General features: G+C 38.4%; 1 protein-coding gene and 3 non-coding genes across 4 annotated transcripts; 3 read left to right on the top strand and 1 right to left on the bottom strand.

Annotated features, from left to right (window-relative positions):
- Nucleotides 1-207: 207 nt before the first annotated feature.
- On the bottom strand, nt 208-12,169 carry LOC119915996 (alpha-N-acetylgalactosaminide alpha-2,6-sialyltransferase 2-like). The gene is made up of 9 exons (XM_038735820.1): nt 12,002-12,169; nt 11,498-11,774; nt 10,949-11,111; nt 5,557-5,719; nt 3,035-3,173; nt 2,847-2,950; nt 2,236-2,319; nt 1,826-1,925; nt 208-964 (listed from the first exon to the last, which is right to left on the bottom strand). Exons 1-9 carry the CDS (start codon nt 12,094-12,096, stop codon nt 755-757), a joined length of 1,335 nt encoding a protein of 444 aa, XP_038591748.1. The 5' UTR covers nt 12,097-12,169; the 3' UTR covers nt 208-754.
- Nucleotides 12,170-19,220: 7,051 nt separating this feature from the next.
- On the top strand, nt 19,221-19,336 carry LOC119916639. Its single transcript, XR_005447129.1, has one exon. It is a non-coding gene; the product is annotated as a U5 spliceosomal RNA (small nuclear RNA).
- A 100-nt stretch (nt 19,337-19,436) lies between these two features.
- LOC119916641 lies at nt 19,437-19,551 on the top strand. Its single transcript, XR_005447131.1, has one exon. It is a non-coding gene; the product is annotated as a U5 spliceosomal RNA (small nuclear RNA).
- Nucleotides 19,552-19,651: 100 nt separating this feature from the next.
- On the top strand, nt 19,652-19,766 carry LOC119916644. The gene has a single exon (XR_005447133.1). It is a non-coding gene; the product is annotated as a U5 spliceosomal RNA (small nuclear RNA).
- Nucleotides 19,767-19,914: the final 148 nt, after the last annotated feature.

Here is a 19,914-nt window from a genome sequence, read left to right as displayed (position 1 = left end):
TGTATATAGAGTTTTAACACTGTGATCCAAACTTTACACTATAAAATAACACTTTAAATGATGACAATGTAGACCACCATCGCTCTAATAATTAATGATAACAATTTAGGCTATAATGCAATATAATAAAATAATAATTCACAACACAAAGATGTAGAACAGTATAGGCCATTTAAAATCAAAATATGGGGAAACTACTACAAACACACTTATTTACATAAAGTTTATTTGCATGATTGTTTGCATCATTACAAGAATGTGTAACACAACAATGTACAGAATCAAATAAAATGTAGATACCAAATGCAAACAATTAGCACTAACCTCCACATATCTTATTACTTGACAGCATATTTATACAGTGTAGGCTATACAGATAAAGAAAAGAAAATAGAAAATTTTAAAAGATAAATAAGATTTTCTGTTAAAAAATATATTATTACATTATTACAGTACACATAAAGTACATGAGAACATGTCTCTGTAAACTTACAAAGTTTCTCACTAATTTGTTTTTCCACCCAGTAAGACACTGTCTTACTGTTTTTCATTTAATAAGTTAACCATTGGTATGTTGTTTTCCACTTCCAGTTAGACCAGGACAAACAACAAAAGTGCTAAACCAGATTAAGGTGCCTATTTATTTATCACGTACATACCAAATCTAGAAAAGTGTTGCGTAAACAGTCAGTCATACATTGTCTGACAAGGTTTGTGTTTCCTCATCTCTTCCAAGAAGGGTGAACAAAGCATATCAGTGTTCCTTCAGCTTCTCTGTCACAGTTTCTGAGTCTGTTCTTTGATATAGTGTAATTATTTTGCTGTCATGTAATTTTTTCCACAATTTCATCTCCAGGATGTAGTCATGGTTGCCGTAGAAAATGATATTGGTTTTAACATTCTTCTCAACATAGTAGTTAGAGTATTTCTTGTGGTCCTCAGTAATAAATCCATATGCATTCACCTGAGAATGACAAAAACAGAGAACAGATGAACTCACACAAATAAAAGATTTGTTAAAAGAAAACTTTGATTTTGAGAAATACTCTTGTTCAGTTTTCTACTGGGAGTGAGATGACAAGAGCAAGACCACTATCAAGCCTGTCAACTAGCAACGCTAAAGGTCACTAACCAACATGTTATATGTGATAAACTGAGGAATAAGAAATCAACACCAAGACATAGTCCAGCACATAACCCCACTAAAAACACACATTTATGTTTTTACACTTTGGTTTTTATCCATATTAAACAAACAAAAAGATTAGTGAGCTTTAGGCCCCATCTACAGTACTCCGTTTTTGTAAACATGAAGTGGATGGTCTATTCCGTAGTTACAGAAGGTTTGGCGAAAGAATAAAATACTACAGATGAAGAACCACACCAGATTGTATTTTGTATGGACCAATAACGAACTGGGACTGTTACTGAATGTAACACGGAAGTTAAAAGCGGCTGCAGTGGCCGCAGAAAACAGACTGGGAGTCGTCGCAAAGTAAATGCCGACATACACAGTACAAGTGTAGGATATAAGTGTTATTTGCAAGCAGCTGTTTCCCCGTTTCTGGTCTTTGTGCTGAGCTAAGATAACTGCCTGCTGGCTCCATCTATATAATTAATGGACAGAGATGAGAGGTGTTGATGTTCTCGTCTAACTCTCAACAAATAAGCACATTTGCCTGAATGTCGAACTATTCATATAAGAAGTGATAAACAATACCAATTAAGAGTTAAAGTCTGTAACTGTATAGTGCAAACTTCATGTTTAAAGAGATGTGGATACCTTTAGATAGCCTTAGGACAAGTTTAAGTAATAATAACTTACAGTGTCACAGGTATGCAGAGCCAGGAACATAGTGAATGCCCCATTGGTTGGTCTCACTAAGGCCCAGTATGAAGCATTCAGGGAAGCAGACTTTAAGAACCTGTGGGCAATGAACAATGTCAAATACACACATTAAAAATCAGTCTTTAATCTATAAGACAGGATAAACTACAGACTCCAAAGTGACAATAAAATTAAAACAGCTTTATTTTGACTAAGAAATGTTTTTATTATTTACATATTTTTTTTATCTGTTGGTTGGATTGTTATTGTTTGTAATGTTATCAAACATTACATATTGTCCATTTCCATTTTCTAATCCTATTATTGTTGAAGCAGATTGGGCTGCAAGTTATCACCATTATTATTATGAACCACACAAAGTAGTAGGATTTTAAAAGGAGGCTGACCTGTTCCGCACGTATCTGAGGAAATCCTGGTGTAGAACATAGAAGCGGCTCTCATTGTACTGCCCGCCATAGTAGGTCCATGGCCTGGAGGGTTAAAATATAAATGTCAATATGGTTAACGAAACAATACGCTAAGTGGGTTTTATTATGTCTGTAAATGACCTTAATACTTTTTGCTGGAGCTTGAGGCAAAATTGGACGAGAACGCCCTTCAAGCTGCATACTGTTCTGGGTGACTCAGCAGCCACAAAATGAAAATATGTGAATGATAAAAATCACTGAAATATACTAGGCAGGCTCTGTTATAGTTGTGGGTTTTAGTTATCTCCTGTTTTCACTCTTCTCATGTTTCTTGTTTTGTTTTCTCCTTCCTGTTTTCTGTTCGTGTCACATTGTGTTTTATTAGTAAATTAGCCTAATTAGTCCATGGGTTTTTTGTCAGGTCTTCATCAGTTTTGCTGCCTGTTTCCTCATGCCATACCGGTTTGGTTAGTTTTTGCATTTTCTCCTTTGTTCATGGATTTTCACTCAGCTTGCTTCCTCTGTTTTTGTTCCCCGCCTGTGTGTGCATGTTAACCCTCCATCCTTAGTGTTACAGAGTTGTTATTCACCGTCGGTTGATGTATTGACCGGTAGAGATCTTTTCTCCTTTCAAAAGACCCTCGAGCCAGTTGAAATCTCTCATCCCCTCAGGAATCAGCACATATTTTATACCCTGCCAAAAGAAAGAAGATGACAGATGAGTATGTATGTGTGGGGTTTTAACCATTACAATACTACATTCTTCAAGTTTCAGTACCTCATCATGAGGGACAGATGTGTATCCATACTTCTTCAGCAATATAACCGATGCAGTGACAGTGTGAGCCGTGTGAACGTACACCGATGTTCTGCTTCCTACATCTTCCTCGTAACCTTTGACGACTGCACCGTTCATCCTGCCACACAAACAGATACCCACAAAGTATCTGAATCAAGTTTCTGTATGATTAAACAAAACAAGGACTCAGCAGGTGTCTGTTTATTTAGCCTACCTGCAAAGCAGATGATTATTGTCAAACACAGCTATTAATGAAAAGGCAAATAGCATGAATCAGCTGAACAAAGAAACACATCCCGGTCTATTTACTGACCGTTACATATTGTTAACTACATACAAGGACTGACTGAGGACAGGTGAAATATGAATGTAGGCTGCAATGCTTAACACACTGTATTATTATGTATGTATACATTATGTATACTTTATTTTTTTTACGTCTTAAATTCTTTATTCTACCATCGTCCTTGATATTTTTAGCCATGCCTGTGGCTTTTTAGATGGAAAGGTCAGTTTGTCAGTCCACCACTCTTCTCCAGACTGAAACATATATTTATATAACTGTTTGATAAACAGCTATCACTTTTAGTACAGACATGCATTGTTCCAAGAGGATGACGCTTACATACAGTTCATAGACTGAATACATTTTTTTTAAACTTCATGAAAAAGGCACATTTCAATGTGGAGCAGCAGTTCACTTGACAAAAATAAATCCCATTTCGGCGCATGTGGTTTTTCAGACATTCCCCCCATGATACATTTACATGATATAGGCCCATGGAATTTTTAAGATATTTCACAGGTAAAATGTAAGACAACATGTGAAAACATCAATGTCATATGTAATATCATGCAGATTCACTAGGAACATGTGGGTTGTGTGAAACAGCATTTTGCGTGATGACTTCACATATAAGCACTTCTGGTTTTTGGACATTTCATATGTGTAAAATGTGAATTTCACATTTTGTGAGGGCACATTTAACTACTTTCATGCTAGCAAAAATAAATAAATAAAGGATTAAACATTTTTTTCCTGGCTATGTGGAGAAGGCTTTGAAATAGCATTTAGACCTTTATGCCGTAAAATATAATTACAGAAAATATAATTGAATTATCCAAACTTTTACTCATGATCTCAGTATTTCTAAAATCCTGCCTATTGTCCTGCTTATGTTTGCTTTGTTTGCTGTATCTGCCCTGACATGTATAAGGATGATACAACAAACATGGCTGATAATAAAACATGGAATTGCTGTCAGCACAAAGTGAAAGTGACATATAGCCTACATCTTTACAATACACTGATGTACATGTCTGCACAAACTGCACAGGAAGTTGTTATATACTGTGTGTATATATGGCAACTGCATTGCCAATGACTGTTTCACTGTCATTTTTTTGCATGACTTGATCGTAAGTGACACGACTGAGGTTTATGGGTGCGAAGCCCTGTCTACTTGTTTTGTTTTGTCACTTCAACTGACTGCTAGACCGGTGAGGTTACATTTTTGGGCCGGACAGAAGATTAATGATTTGTTTCCTAACTCAAAAAGTGTGACAGTCCCAAACACACAATCAAAGTATGAATTATTTATTATATCATTTATAACGATATAATAAATAAAATAATTGTGACATAGACCTGACCTGAACCAGGTGCAGAAAATAGATTAAAAATATTTTAATTCAAATATTTTAAAACCTCATTTATTGAGGTTTTTGGTACGCTTGACACCTGCCCATTAAGAGATAATGAGCATCCTAACTACTGTCACTACTGTAGCTTTGATTATAGGTGTTTAACGTCTCCTGACAGCCTGCAGTCGAAAACAAAAGCTTATACTTGAGCTAACAACTGTACACGTCAAATTGAAGTGGTGATTGGGGTGGTCCTGTGGTCCTGAACTGTTCATACCACATTTAAACAAGTAATAATAATCTGAGATTTGTGCTTAAATCTGAACAGTTTGAAATCTCACCACATTTTAACCCTCTTTTCTCAATATACTGTATCCTACAATTAGTTTACTATGCTTTAATGAGGTTTGCTTGGAGTATCGTGCTTAAGAGAACATTATTATTATTTTATGTATCATCCATCGAAGTTCAGTCAGTCAACCGATATATTCACCCGATTTTAATTTAGTTATGACACTACTTGCTTGCAATCAGAAATGAGGCTTTTTGTGGACCCTTCCCCATTCGGGCCCGGTGTAATCAGTTCCGCTTTCTCCCCCCACTACGAGGCCCTGTGAAGTTTGTGTACACAAATTTTGGCCTCGTGGGATCCCCACCATAGCTAAATATTGCCTTGGCAAATATAGGGAATGACCAGTGCTCCCGATAGCCGTCAACTCAGCAATTACACAGGAATATATGATCCTTAAATTTGTCTTCCATGAATTATAAGTCTGTAAAATAATTGTAACCTTACAGCGAGCCAGGTGAGGTCTCACAAATAAAATCAACAGGTTTGTTCTGTTCCTCTTTCTTACCGGAAAACATAATCGTGAGCATCGATCTCTTTCCCCATTTTAGAGCCATTGAGGATCCCCCCAGTGGCCACCACAGCACATCTCACACACCCGTCACTGCCTGGCTTTGGAAGAAGAAGAGGCTCCTTTGGCTTTGGGATCAACTTCAGCACTGACATCACATCTGACAACCAAAAAACACAAAATGCACAAAGAAGCTGTAAAAAAAACAAGCTGTTTTTGTTTACCTGTCCGTGCAGGACAACTTACCCATTATCTTTTTTGTAAGTACTTGTTGCAGTATGTTTCGTTATGTTTATTCAGGCTGACCGCTGTTATCATTCTTATTTGTACAAGTTCACTTAAAAAGCTGCCCACTATGGATGAGACTGCTGAGAGTGAAAATAGTTAAGTAGAAGGCCATAAAACCAAAACAATGAGCTGAAAGATGCTAAAATGTTCTTTAAAACTAAGAGCAAGTGTTACTGAAACATTTCAATATGCGGGCATAACGCTTAGATGTTTTAATGTCACTACTTTTACTACTATCTCCTCGTACTGTTGTTTTTTCAGTTCTTGCATTATTTTATAATATTTTTTCCATCATTCCATCATTGTATTTATTTTTTTTCCTTTGAAAATCTCTTTGTGCACTATGCTTGACAAGTGCTATGTGAATCAACTGTATCACGATCATTACAGTTTTTCTCAATTGCTTAAACACTAGTAGTGTGTGTGTTTTTGAGGGCTTGTGTGTTATGTCTGAGGACAAAGTTTGTTTTTTCAGCAAAATTGAATGGTTTTGAGTGGAGAGCTTCGTTTTGACCTGAAAATAGGATGTTTGGGTAATTGGGTGAGAAGTTGTGGATTTGTGATTACAGAAAGATTTAGATTAGATTCCAGAAAAACAGGCATAATTTAAAGAAATGTGTTTAAGCTATCGAGAAAAACTGTAAGCGTGATTTATACAGTCCCCACTGTCAAATCGTCAGGTGCGCCAGGGCTCTCTCGCGGACATTTTGAGTCCTTTTTTAAACACTTTTTCTAAGTCTGAATTTCTGTAGACTTTGCCTGAGGGAATTTCCCACTGTTCATAGCGTTGTGGCGTGGAACACCAGGTGAAGCTCGGAAGCAAGAGAAAATCACGGAAAATCTCCCTTACAAGAGAAGAAGAACGGTACACAATCAAGCATGGAAACCAACTCTGATGTTAATTGTTGGAATTTTTTTATACGTAGGTTTAAGATGGTACATAGAGCACATGAAGACAGAGAAATCCTAACAACTTATTACACATTTAGTTTATTCAACTATTTATTTTAGTTTTTGCTTAATGATGCTGTTTTGACCGACAATAGAGCATTGATTATTGTCAAATGTAAATTGACATTTACCTCTCCTCCACTCTGTAGGGCAAGAGCCTATAAGACTTAAAACTAAAGCAAAAACATGTCATCAAGGTAATGTAATAACCTGGCAAAGTACCTCTGACTTCACCCACTAAACGGAAGAAAACATACCCATAGGGGCGGGCCCCCCATTAGGAATTATGGACAGGGGATAACATTTTTCGAACTGGGCCCCTCATCGACACCCACTCCAACACCAACTCCACACACCCACCCATAGTTCTAATACAAACACACCTAATTTAAAGAAGCTCTTGGCCATTAGCCTTATAGTGACACAGATGGAGTCCCTAACAACCTCCAAATTCAGTGTTGTAGACTCATCCAGGCCATTTTCTCATATATATTTAATTACTCTATATGATTATAAAGCACAGTTGTGTTCCTCCTTTTAACTTAAAACAAGACAAGGACGGGGAAAAATGCCCTTCAGTGTTTGAGTGATTAGAGAAAACTAAAATCAAACACTGAAGAAATTACTGCAAAGCATTAAATCATAAAATCAAATAATGAGTGAACAAATAAACATACTTCATCTATCAAATTCAATCGTGAGAGCTAGATTAAACAAGGCTGTATAGAGGTCATGGCTGAGTCAGCGGAAATGATAAGAATAATATAAAGAGGCTTATCACATGTATAGCTTATTGTAACTATATTTGCGGCTGTATCCTATTACTAGTTCTGCTGACTAGTGTTTACTGTAGGTCAATTTTCTTGAGGCTTTTACAGGGGAACTTGTGGATGCTATTCATATTTATTAACATAAGGGGAAACACAAAATTCAGGTGGTGAGGCTTCAAAGTATAATGGAATATAACGCAGTAAAACTCTCAGGGTGTTGCTTTTAGATATATTTCTCCTGTAGATAAACCCTTACAAGGTTACAAGGTTGGTTTTGTCATTATACAACATAAGGTTGTTGTATAACAAAAACAAAAAGTTTGTAGTCTCTTATTTTCTCATTTAATATCATCTCTGCAGAGTCAGCACACATGTATAATTTGGCTAGTCTTCCCTTTTGTCTTTGCCTTTGTTTGGGGAAGTAACCTCTTTAAATATGACTGTGGCACCTTTTCACCTCAATGATAAAGGAATTCATTTTAATTCAGTTAGAAACTCCTGGACTTTAGTAGTTCCTGTGTTTCAGCATTTTTTTGCATTACATTCACTCATTACACGGCAGCTGCAAGTGTAAGCAAAAACTGTGGGTCTCTGGGTTTGAGTCATTCATTTGTCACGTGACATCTCGGCTACTGTGGAGCAGGAATGAACTGATCGTTCATTTTAATTCAGTTAGAAACTCCTGGACTTTAGTAGTTCCTGTGTTTCAGCATTTTTTTGCCCATGTTCAAAACTTTCTGCACATTCAGAATCTCTCCCACATAGACCATCTGTGCTCTGACATGTCCAGAAAAAAGTCATAATAAAATATAAAGCCTACATTGTTGCTCTGCTGATTTGGCCCCTTCAGACTGTCAGACACAGAACCGTTTGGGACTGTAGCCTACTGGATGAGAGGAGGAGGTGGATAAACGAAACTTACTGAAAATACTTCTGATCAAGCAGAAATTTCACCACTAATCCACACAAATGTTCACTTCAGCACCTTTGATAAAGTGCAGCTCACAGTCCCAAACAAAGGAGGTCTGCGGCTCAGATTTTAGATGTTTATTTTGCAAGACTCTTTCAGTTAGTTACAGTGACTCACAGAGCGTCTCGCTGGTGTCTCATAAGCTGGGTGGAGTTCACTCGCCCCAACTTGTTATCAATTTTCTACATTTGTTTTTCACTGAGAGAGAAAATTGATGTGCAGCATGAAAGCATGTGAACACTGGCAATTGCATGAGTCTCACGGTCAATGCCTGTTGTAGCTAATTTGCATTAGTGTTGGGTCATTCAAAGAACTTTTCGTTCATTTGACCTAATTTTGTATGTGACTCAGGAGGAACGGGTTGTCTCAGTGAGTAATTCATTCATTTTCACGCATGTGTGAATAGTCTTGGACTCTTACATTCACTCTTACATAAGCAAAAACTGTGGGTCTCTGGGTTTGAGTCGTTCATTTGTCACGTGACATCTCGGCTACTGTGGAGCAGGAATGAACTGATCGTTCAGCGCTCACATGGGTCCTCCTCCGAGTCTGTCGTCACTCGGCAGGCTGACTTACTGCCAGCACCAGGAATGAGAGGCAAGTCTGTTGTCAGGTAACAGTCACTGGACTGACATATATCTAATATCTATTTTGATCATTTTGTGACATTTAATAAAGCGTAACATTATTATAGCGCAGTAATGTTGTGTTAAGTTATAGTTTTAACACAGCCGCACTGTAACTTTAGTCCTGCTAGTGTTTACAGCCAACAGCTGATGAGAGTTGTTCTGGGTCCACTTCAGAGCCCTGACAGGGATCTACCGAGAGCCGAATTACCTCCGAGGTCGTCTCCTCTCCAAAACAAACGGACCGGCTCGTAAAAACATTAAAACACAGCCACATAGCAACATTAGCGTTAGCCCTGTGGTTTGTTTACAGCTAACAGCTGCCGCCAGAGAACGCAATGTAACTTTTACTTTTTATTTATCGACAGAGCCTGCTGTTGTTTCACTGCTCCTGACTGGTGAAAAACCTGCAGTGTTTCAGATTATTATTAAATTTGTTAAATTTTAATAAGTGTGTTTTATTCATCTAGTGTGTCAAGCTTATTACTTCAGTATATTCCCTGTAAATCTGATGTTAATATATAGATTTTACTCATTGCTAGGCATTAGGCTACTGTATGAATGAGCACTTTAGAGATATAGTGATAGTAATTATAATTATATATATATATGGCAGGTCTGGTAGTATACTCAGGAAAGATTGTGAAAATGGATGGATGTAGCCGGAGTAGTGGCTTAATCAAATATTGACACCATATTTCTGTGGTTTTTACATGGTTTGAATTTGGTTGTGGCTCCATGGGGCTTTATAGAACCATGATAGAGGAAGATCAAGAGGTGAATTTGTAACTAGCCCAGTTAAAATGAACGAATGACACAAAAAAAGGTTGGTTCATTTTAATGAACGAAATTTGGTGACTCGAGTCTTTCAAAAGAATGACTTTTCCCATCACTAATTTGCATCGTACCGTATTGTATTATTGTAGGCCTAAATAAAGTCAGGCATCAAGGGGATAGGCTAATACATTTATTTATCATGTAAATATATCTAAAAGGTTTTGTTATTCATATAATACAGTAAGTAGAGTGTTGTTATCCCATTTAAGGGTCAACCATAGACCTTGGCATGCCCCCCCCCCGCGCCTTGGGCTGGGGTCATATGTACCCTTTGTGTCTGCGTTTTGACCAGACTATTTCACTATAGAGACTTACAACGTTGCACCTAACCAAGCCTATATTTTTAAAAACTATAGGTTATTTTATTGCCTAATCAATCAGAAAAAACTGCAATAAGCTGCTGCATAATCAACCAAATGGACGTTTTTTTGGTTAGGATGGCTACCACATGAGGGTGTGATGACAGCTTTTTCACAACATAACTGAGAGCAGCCCATTCAAAATACACATATATAAATTACCATTTGAACATAAATTGATCATGAACAGAACTTTCAGATGGATGTGTTATGTATTTTGCGAAGCTCTGATAGAAAGTCTAATAGTTTATTCTCAGCTAAAGAAAAATAGGAGAAAGTAATCAAAGTAATTTTGCAGATGGGATTTGCCAGGACATATTACTTTTTCTCTCATTTTCATGACTAGAAAATTGTTCATCTGTTTTCCAGGTTTTCCAGGGCGTCCAGAACCCTGTTTCCCTATCTTTCTTTTCTGTTTATCCCAACAGGCTTGTCAAATGGAGCAACATTCCTCGATGGGTCAGATTTTCTGTGATGGTGCCAAAATAATGTGAGGAGTATTTTTGCAATATGCAGAAGAACAAAGGAAGTTCACTCGAAAAACAGTGTCTGCGCACTTGTCTAACACGGACACACACAAACACCTACCGTCATACTTGTAGTCCATAAAACCAAAAGGGTTGTTATAATGTGATAGTCTGTTCCACTCGCTCATGTTGATGCTGTCTTTGTGCAGAAACAAAGGTACGTTGGGAAGGAAAGCCTTCTTGAAGCTCTCATCATTAGTGTTGTGCAGAGACTGGGCGCATGTCTGAGAGTGAAGGATAAAACATTAAGTCATGAAAAAAATCATTCTAAAAGGGAAAAAACAAATATATAAAATGTGATTTCCACCATGTTCATTTGGCTGAAAAACCATTAAATTATTTGATCGAGGAAGAAACAGCAGGTAAAATCAGGTGCTAGAGAAGTGAAACAGTCTGAAGCACAGATGATTTACATTCTCATTTCCAGCAGTTAGGAAACAACTTGTCCATGAGAAGCTACAGCATTCATTAACAGACACACTGTAACCTACTTTCATATAAAAGTCACATAACTGATCATATAGCTCTGCAGATGTCAGCCAGATTTATCCACTATCATGAAGTTAATACATTTATATTTTTAAGTCCAATCTTGTCATAACTTGCTTACTGTCTGTCTGGGTGGGGCATCCTGGTTATAAACTTCCCCCAAATCCTTAAAAGAAAGAGGCTTGAAGGTTGCTGGAACTTTGATGGGTTTTTTAGTCACAGCACGACGTGTAGAGGCTCTCGTTTGATTGGCTTTGACCTTTATCTCTGTGTTTCTTTTTGTGGAATCAGTCATTTTTGCTTCCTGTGTTGTTGTAAACGCAGCAGGAGGTGGGACGTTTCCTGTTTTATGCAGGAATGCATTATTATCTCTGCGTCCGTTACTGAGAGCAGTCGAGCTGAGTTGAAAATTTGACAAAAGAGCAATAGATGTAACATATGAGATTCGGCAAGATACACTTTGATGACCATACTGTACCTACAAATGTGCTGAAATTGATTTTAAGAAATGAACTAATTTAATGGAAATATAGATTTAAAAATAGATAGATAGAAAAAATCTTACAGTTTTAAGTTCCAAATTTATCCTAATTATTTCTCTTGACTAAATACAATTACAACTTACCTTGTGTTTATTGATAAATATATCCATGACAACGTTGAAAGTACACTGGCCACTGCCATCAGAAACATGAAAGAATACTTATTTTTTATCGCCATGCCTGAAAACTGGAGGTTTTGCTATTAAACTAAATGCAGAGTGTGTTTTCTGATTGCATTCTCTGCTGTTTTTAAGTGCAGGTGGAAACTCCCCCTAGGTTAATATACTTCTCAGGGGGGCAGGGCCTCGGGCGAGAAGGGTCTGCTGCAGACTGTAGCTCAGGGGCGTGAGCGAGGGGCGTGGCGTGAGCGGTGCTACAGTCTGAAGCCGGACGTTATTGCCTCAGACAGGCGGCGGCCTCCAGGCTGAAAATTTAAGCCGTAAGGAAGGTTTCAACGATTTCAGTCCCTCAAACAGCCTCCATCAAGTCATGCATTCCTTAAGGGCTTCTCAGGTGACTTGCCGCTAGGTGTTGTGTGAACCAGGCTTCATTCGGCCCACCTCTTCCACACCTGTGTCTATTTTCGGATAATTGCTAAAATGACGACAGATGGAGCTGCCCACATTGAGCTTCAGAACAGCTCTTCTGAAACGTGTGATTGACGTCAACGAAACTTTGTCCCGTCTATCGGAGCAGGCCTGCTGCATAGTTCAGTGACAGATGGACAAAAAGGGGGAACCAGTACCTACATGATGCAGGGAATTACACAAGAGTGGGGAAGTTAGTGAAAGGACCACACACAAAAAAACCTGCATGGGCTAGCACTGATCACTTGTGCAAACTTTTTTATATTCATAGGATAAACTATGACATACAACTGTGTATACCGTAAATGTATACAAAGCCCAGGAAAAACCTGAATCAGATGCTATAAATAAGGCCAAAACCAACAATTGTCATTGTTTGGACAAAGAATAACCAATGTGTTCAACTAAATAAAATCTTTTGTAAACTCTATAAACACAATATAGGCTACCAGAAATCTTCAATGAGTTGCTTGTTTATCCATAAGAACCAGAGCCAGTGTTACCCTACTTGTTTTTTCAAAAATCCTTGAGCTTGACAAATAATTGTTTGAAATGCTGTTCTCTCCATTTAATGATTGATAACATTTGAATTACTAAAGCTTAGATACTCATCCTTAAATTGATAAATGTTGCTGTAGCTTGATTGAAATCTTTTGGAGCATTCACAGCACCAAATCAAAACTAAATCAAAATTATTACAGTTTTTCTCAATTGCTAAAACACTAAACCCCATTCTCTGAACCAAATGCTCAGTGGTCTAAATTCATTTGTCAAATCTGTCACTCTTTTGGCAAAACCTTGAACAAGTTCCAATAGTGCACTGTGATGCACTTGTGTTGCAAAATGGTAAATGAATGAGGCTAAAGTTAAACACAGCTACAACACAGCTGTCATCATTTACATAGCAACTCATAATTCACAAGTCCTTGGCCACTATGCTCTGTAGTGTTTTACATATTGACTGGCTGTATTTATGTTTTGAAGGCATTGTTTGATTTTACACAGATGGTTTTGATGTGATTATTTGATTTTGCTAAAAGAGTCAGGGGTTTATGAATTTAGTTTAAAGATTAGGTTTTGTGTTTAAAGTTTTGAGAAAATGGATGAAGGTGTCAAGAAATGTGTCTTAGTAATTGTGAAAAACTGTAACTCAGCTTCTAAAGTTTGATGCCACAACAGTGTGAGTGAGTGAAAAATGATGAGATTACCCTGAAAGTTATTTAAACATATAGCCCCACCTGCTGACTCAATAGAGATATGACACACTCGTTCAGATAGTAAGCGAGTGAAAGAAAAAGGAATAGTGATCAACATATAGACCTACGGAAGCCCTAAGCGGCCCTCCATTCAAATATTAATTTTACTCCATTTTCTCGTGATAACGGGACAATTTTCTTGTGATCTTGAGAAAACAAACCATAACTGAATACAAGGGTCGTCCGGTGTTTTTCTTTTGGATAATTATAACTGTTATCAGTTCAGTGATGTAATGGGAATTCCATGAGTACCATCTCCAAACACAGTCATGTAATTAATCAGAATCAGCTTTATTTGCCAGGGATGTGTACATATACGAGGAATTTGACTCTGAATTGTACAATGCTCATGATGCGCTTACTTATACAATAATACAATAATACAGTAACACAGGCTACAGTATAGAGAATAGGGTGAATTGCTCTAATGTGGGACATCTGAGGTCTAGTGTGTGTAGGTCCCCCATAAATACATGAATGCCAGTCAAACTCAGGCTTAGCCAAACCTGTGGTGTCATGTTTCAAAATCACACCACCTCTCAAATGTCCAGTCATAAATGAGGGTGGAGCCATCATGAAACCGGAACCATTTGTGAAGACCACCCAAAAGTTAGTGACATAGACTTTTGACAAACTTAATATTAAGGAGTATAAATACATTTTAAACCGAATAATCATGCAAATTTTTGGCCCAATGCAGTTATGAAATGTTTTTCCATCAAAAAATACTATAACTTTGTATGTGTAAACAATATATTTTCTATTTTTTATCAAATTACTGAGTGTCCCAGATTAAGAAATGCAGTTTCGTAAAGTGGGACAGCATGATTAGCCTAATGTGGGACAATTGGAAAGTACATCGGTCAGTCAAAAATGTGTGGTGGGGCATGGTTAGTGGGACAAAAATGGTTATTTACAGGTGTGGATAGGATAAGAGAAAGAAACTGAATCAGTGGAGGCAGGATAGGATGAAAGGAACCTTAGAGGAGTATAGGAAGATTGTTGAAGATGGTGGGGTCCCTCAGCTAAGACTGTTGGCCAGGGCATGGAATGTGCCTAAATCAACTCTCCATCGCAGGGTAAAAGGCAATGGCCACTTTCACCACACAATTGGAAGGAAACCACTTATTAACCTGGAGGATGAAGCTGAGCTGGCGGAAGTTTTATGTACATTAGGAAAACATGGATTCCCCCTTAGGATGGAGGATATACAGAAACTGGCCTACCAGTTTGCAGAGAAGAAGCAAATTAGGGGATTCAGTAAAAGAAAAGAAAAAGCTGGCTACAAATGGTTTCGGGGTTTCTTGAAAAGAAACAAGAACCTGAGTATCCGAAAACCAGAGGCGCTCTCAGCCTCGAGGGCTGCAGGGTTCAACCCCACTGTGGTGAAAGATTGGTTTAACAAATGTAAAACTACCTACATATATACACACTATAAACAAAACAGACAGAGACAGACTCAAGACAGATTGAGACAATAGTGCAATGAGCAGAATGCAAAGGGTGCAGGAGTAAATTATTGTAACCATTATTGTTATTATTATGTACATGTCAGAGGTGGATGTGATACACAGGTGCATATACACATACAATCAGACAATTAGAAACTTTAAAGAGTAAGTTAACAAAAAAAAAAAGTATGGCTACAGCCTTTGTCAGCTGGTTAATTTGTCTAATCTTCGCAGGTCTTTAGACCACGGTGGAAACGCACACAACAGTGGGCTGAAGGAACCTTTTAGTTCCTTGAAAAGCGATCTGGGGACTTAAAAGTCCCCGGTACCTTTAGGCGAAAAGTGGCTTGGCTACATGAAAGTATGCACTCCTATTTGCTCGACTGAGGCATTGAAAACGGCATCAATTTAAATTTAATTTTTCCTCCTGTTCATGAATTGCACTGCATGCAAGTATTAAATAATATGATTCCCGATTAAACTGTACAACATATTTGAGGCGTTCTTTTGCAGAAACAGATCCTAAATCTGGATCTTTTTTTGCGCTGCAAATGATCTTAAATTGTGTTTTTTTTTTTTTTGCGCACTTCAGGGGAAGTCAATCAAAGGGGTGTTTGATTATTCAGAAAGGCTTTAAGCCTACAATACTCAGAGGTAGGCCTAATATTTCGATTTATTTTACACAATAGTAGGACTATTCATTTCAAACCGTTTCATCCTTCTGCCACGTGAGTCGTCGTTTCTCATTTCTCCTCTTTATGTAGTTACGCATGGTTAGTAATTTTTTTTGGTTGATATAAAGCTGGCTCTTCAGTCTCCACCGATACTTCATCTACCAGACTGTGACAAAGATTTCACTTGACCGTTGAAGAGAAGGAGGGTTACATGACTTCAGTGTTGACCACGGGGCACGGCTGAGACCTGTAGCCTATTTTTCATACAAACTGGACTCTGTTGTAGCAGGCCCGCCAAACTGCCTGAGAACTGTGGCAGCAGCAGGAAAAGCAGTCATTGCATCACATAAAATTGTGGGTTATTTAGATTTGACCTTGTGAGTCCCGCATGCAGTGTCAATGATTTTGATTGAACAAAAAACATCTCATCTTTCCACAGCCATGTGGCTGAGAAACGACACTGTGTTTCTTGACAGGTCTAACATCACTGTTAAGAGATGCACTGTGCTAAATCCTGCTACTCTCCTCCCATCTCCTGATGAAGGACAGACGCATTATTATGTTGCAGTAATAACAGAAGGCTGCTCCACAAGGGCAGACACCTCTAAGGAATGCAGACATGGAATTTGTGAAAATGCAGACAATGCAATTGTTTGTGGACGTCTCAGCATCACGTGATCCAGCAACTGGTAAACATCGAGCAGGTTTTGCAGTAACAACTTTGCATGAGACAATTTTGGCAAAACCACTTCCTCCAAACTATTCTGTACAAGCAGCAGAGTTAGTTGCACTGACAGAAAACATCCACAGGCAAACGTATCGCTCATCACAAACTGGTTGCCGAACTACATGATTCTGTGCTGTTGCCTAAAATGATTGCTGTGTGTAAATGTGATGCTCACACTAACAAAATTGATATTTTCTCGCAGGGAAATGCCAGAGCAGACCTTGCAGCAATGGCTGCAGCAAAACAATGTACTAATCACTCAATGTACTGTTTTAACTGACCAGCCATTGACTCCTACAGCTGATTTGCAGGAATTACAGGCAAGAGCAACTCCAGAAGAGAGAGCTGTTTGGAAAATGCTGTTTTATATGACCCAAATGAGAAACCATGCCTAAGTATCTGTTTCCTTATTAGGTATCAAAAGGGAATATGATACAGGAACTAAACAGATACTGGATAATTTGTGCAACTAACAATGGTGGCTATTCAGATTCCACAGGTGGCACATCCATCTCCAGATAAATCTCCAGACCAGGTGACCAAATGGATTTCATTGAACTGTAAAAGGCACACCTTTCATTAGCGCAGCATTGAAAAGTGTAGGAGAGTACATGGGTATTAATCTGAGGTAACATCGAGCTTATCACACTGCTAGCAGAGGTGCAGTAGAAAGAGAGAATGGCACATTGAAAAACAAACATTAACTTAAATCTTGTGAAGAAACAGGTTCAACATGAACAAAGTCTTTGCTAATAGTTTCAATGCACATGAGAAGCAGGGTGAGGGGCAGAGGGGTCTCAGTCCTTTTGAAATCCTATTTGACAAACAACTGAACGCTAGAATTGGGCCAGTGAAAATACAACTCCCTGACACCAGTCAATGTGAGGATGAAATGTTGAGATATTGTGCTAACTTGTCCTCAGTGCTTTCTGAAATCCACATGGAGGTCAAACACGGCATCCCAGATGTCGGCTCGTAGGTGGAACGGCAGATACTGCTCACAACAGAATCAGCAGTAAAGGTGGCAGAAAGAGCAACATGGATTCACGCCGGGGGGTGGAGGTCTCTGAGACCACCTAGAACCACTAATCTCCCAAACACTCACTGCGGGCACACTGATCAGTAGGAGCGGAGAGAGGCATCGGTGGCTGTCTGATGGGGGACTGTGAACAATGGACACAAAATAGATGGACTGGCTATTGAACTTGAAACTTGACAGCTCAGTGGAAGTGGGTTTTTTCCACCATTACTCCCACCGTGCAGGGCCTCAGAAATGTGGCGTTGCAAAATAGAACGGCACTGGACCTGGTGCTGGCAAGTCAAGGCGGAGTTTGCCACATTTTTGGAATGGACTGTTGTACATACATCCTAGATGTCTCAGATAATGTGACTAATGTCACACAATGTTTACAGTGGCGTTACAGCTGAAAAGTACTGTGTCCTGGAAAGGTGACAGTTCCTGTTCAGGTCGCAAGATCTGATGGGTTACACTATGATGCGTTACACCTGCTGAGAGTCAGTAAGATGCCTAAAGGTCAATAAAAAATAATAGTGCATACTTTAAACCTCTCACTTGAATAAAAAAATCAATAAATTAATAAATACATTTTTGTCATGGATCATTTGTTTTGGTTACATTTGGCCACTTTAAAAGTAGGCCTATAGGCTAAAGGTAAAGCAGGGGTAAGACAAGCTACTGTAATCATGGCAAGAAACAAATGCCAAAAAGTTAGGGAACATACACCTTCAGTGGAAGAAAGGTTAAATTTATATCAGAAGTCACACATCTCTGGAGCAACTAGGGGTTAAGTGTTTTGCTCAGCACACATTAGACATCAGTCTCATATTGTAATGCAACTTGTTAGAGTAGTGTCCACTTTTTTCTGTTATTCTCACACTGTTAAAAACAGAAAACAAATGTTTGAAACAAAAACAAGGTAAACTGCCTGTTTTCTATATTGTCAGATGCTATATTGAGCTTAGTTTTAGTATTTCTGTCATCTTGTTGGAATAAAAAGCATTTCTGTTTGAAGCAGTTGTAGCTTATAAATTCATGATGGGGTCCCAACTGTCCCATGACCCCTACATGCAATACTAGAATATTTTAATTTTAATCTTAAAAAGTGCTGTTAGGTAAATGCAAAAAGGAGAAATTCAGCAGTTTAGTTAGGTCTGTTGCCACAGGGAGCCGCTGTTCTGCATGAAATCTGCAGGCTCCGTGTGGTCACACTAATGTTTTAATGCAAACTATTGGAGTGATCGTCGGTGGCATTTTAGTGTGTGTAAATTGTAAATTGTTGTTATTCACTAGAATTAACTTTAAACAAACAGGTAAATAAATAACACTAAGAAAATGAAAAAGAAAAAAAAAACAACAGCGACGCCCTCAACTCCCAGCATGCCGCGCGTCACAATGTGAAAGCAGGATTAGCGTTGCGATTAGTCTCAGAGTTAACCAGTGCAAAGTTTAGCTCACATCCATCAGCATAGATATGTTTCTCCGAAGCATGAGACAGTTTATTCTGCCTCGTGTCATCAACAGTACACCAGTGGTGAGGTACCTGTCTCCGCTGAATTGCTCGTCCTCTCGCACTTTCTGAAAATAGATCACTCTGATTTCTCTTCAGATCGTATAAATCTTTCGCCTTTTACTAAAGATTTCCGTGGAGAGGATCAATAAGAGTATTACTCAATTTTTTGATGCCCTGCCTCAGTGTGGGGCTTCCTTCTATGTTGAAAGAAAACCAGCCTTCAAAGTAGGGCGATATGGTTACTCCACTTGCAGGTTGCGTGTCACCGCTGAATCCTTTCATTTTAAATAGATGACTCTGGTTTCTCTTCAGAACGTATAATTCTTTGCCTTTTACTAAATGTTTCCGTGGAGGGGATCAATAAGAGTATTACTCAATTTTTTGATGCCCTGCCTCAGTGTGGGGCTTCCTTCTATGTTGAAAGAAAACCAGCCTTCAAAGTAGGGCGATATGGTTACTCCACTTGCAGGTTGCGTGTCACCGCTGAATCCTTTCATTTTAAATAGATGACTCTGGTTTCTCTTCAGAACGTATAATTCTTTGCCTTTTACTAAATGTTTCCGTGGAGGGGACCAATAAGAGTATTACATAACTTTGTGATGCCCTGCTTCAGTGCGGGGCTTCCTTATATGTGAAACAATATAGAATTGTTATTTATTTCCTGATGATACATCTCAGTGTATAATCTCATCTTGTTCTACACATAGCTTAAGTCCACATGATTTGAAATGTATGAATTGCTCATGTGATCGTCTGTCCATTTATTGTTG

This window comes from Micropterus salmoides, unplaced genomic scaffold, assembly GCF_014851395.1.
Source record: "Micropterus salmoides isolate LMB-PRFRI ecotype aquatic unplaced genomic scaffold, ASM1485139v1 Ms_hic_scaffold_21, whole genome shotgun sequence".
NCBI classification, from domain to species: Eukaryota; Metazoa; Chordata; class Actinopteri; order Centrarchiformes; family Centrarchidae; genus Micropterus; species Micropterus salmoides.
This window is presented reverse-complemented; position numbering and strand designations above follow the sequence as displayed.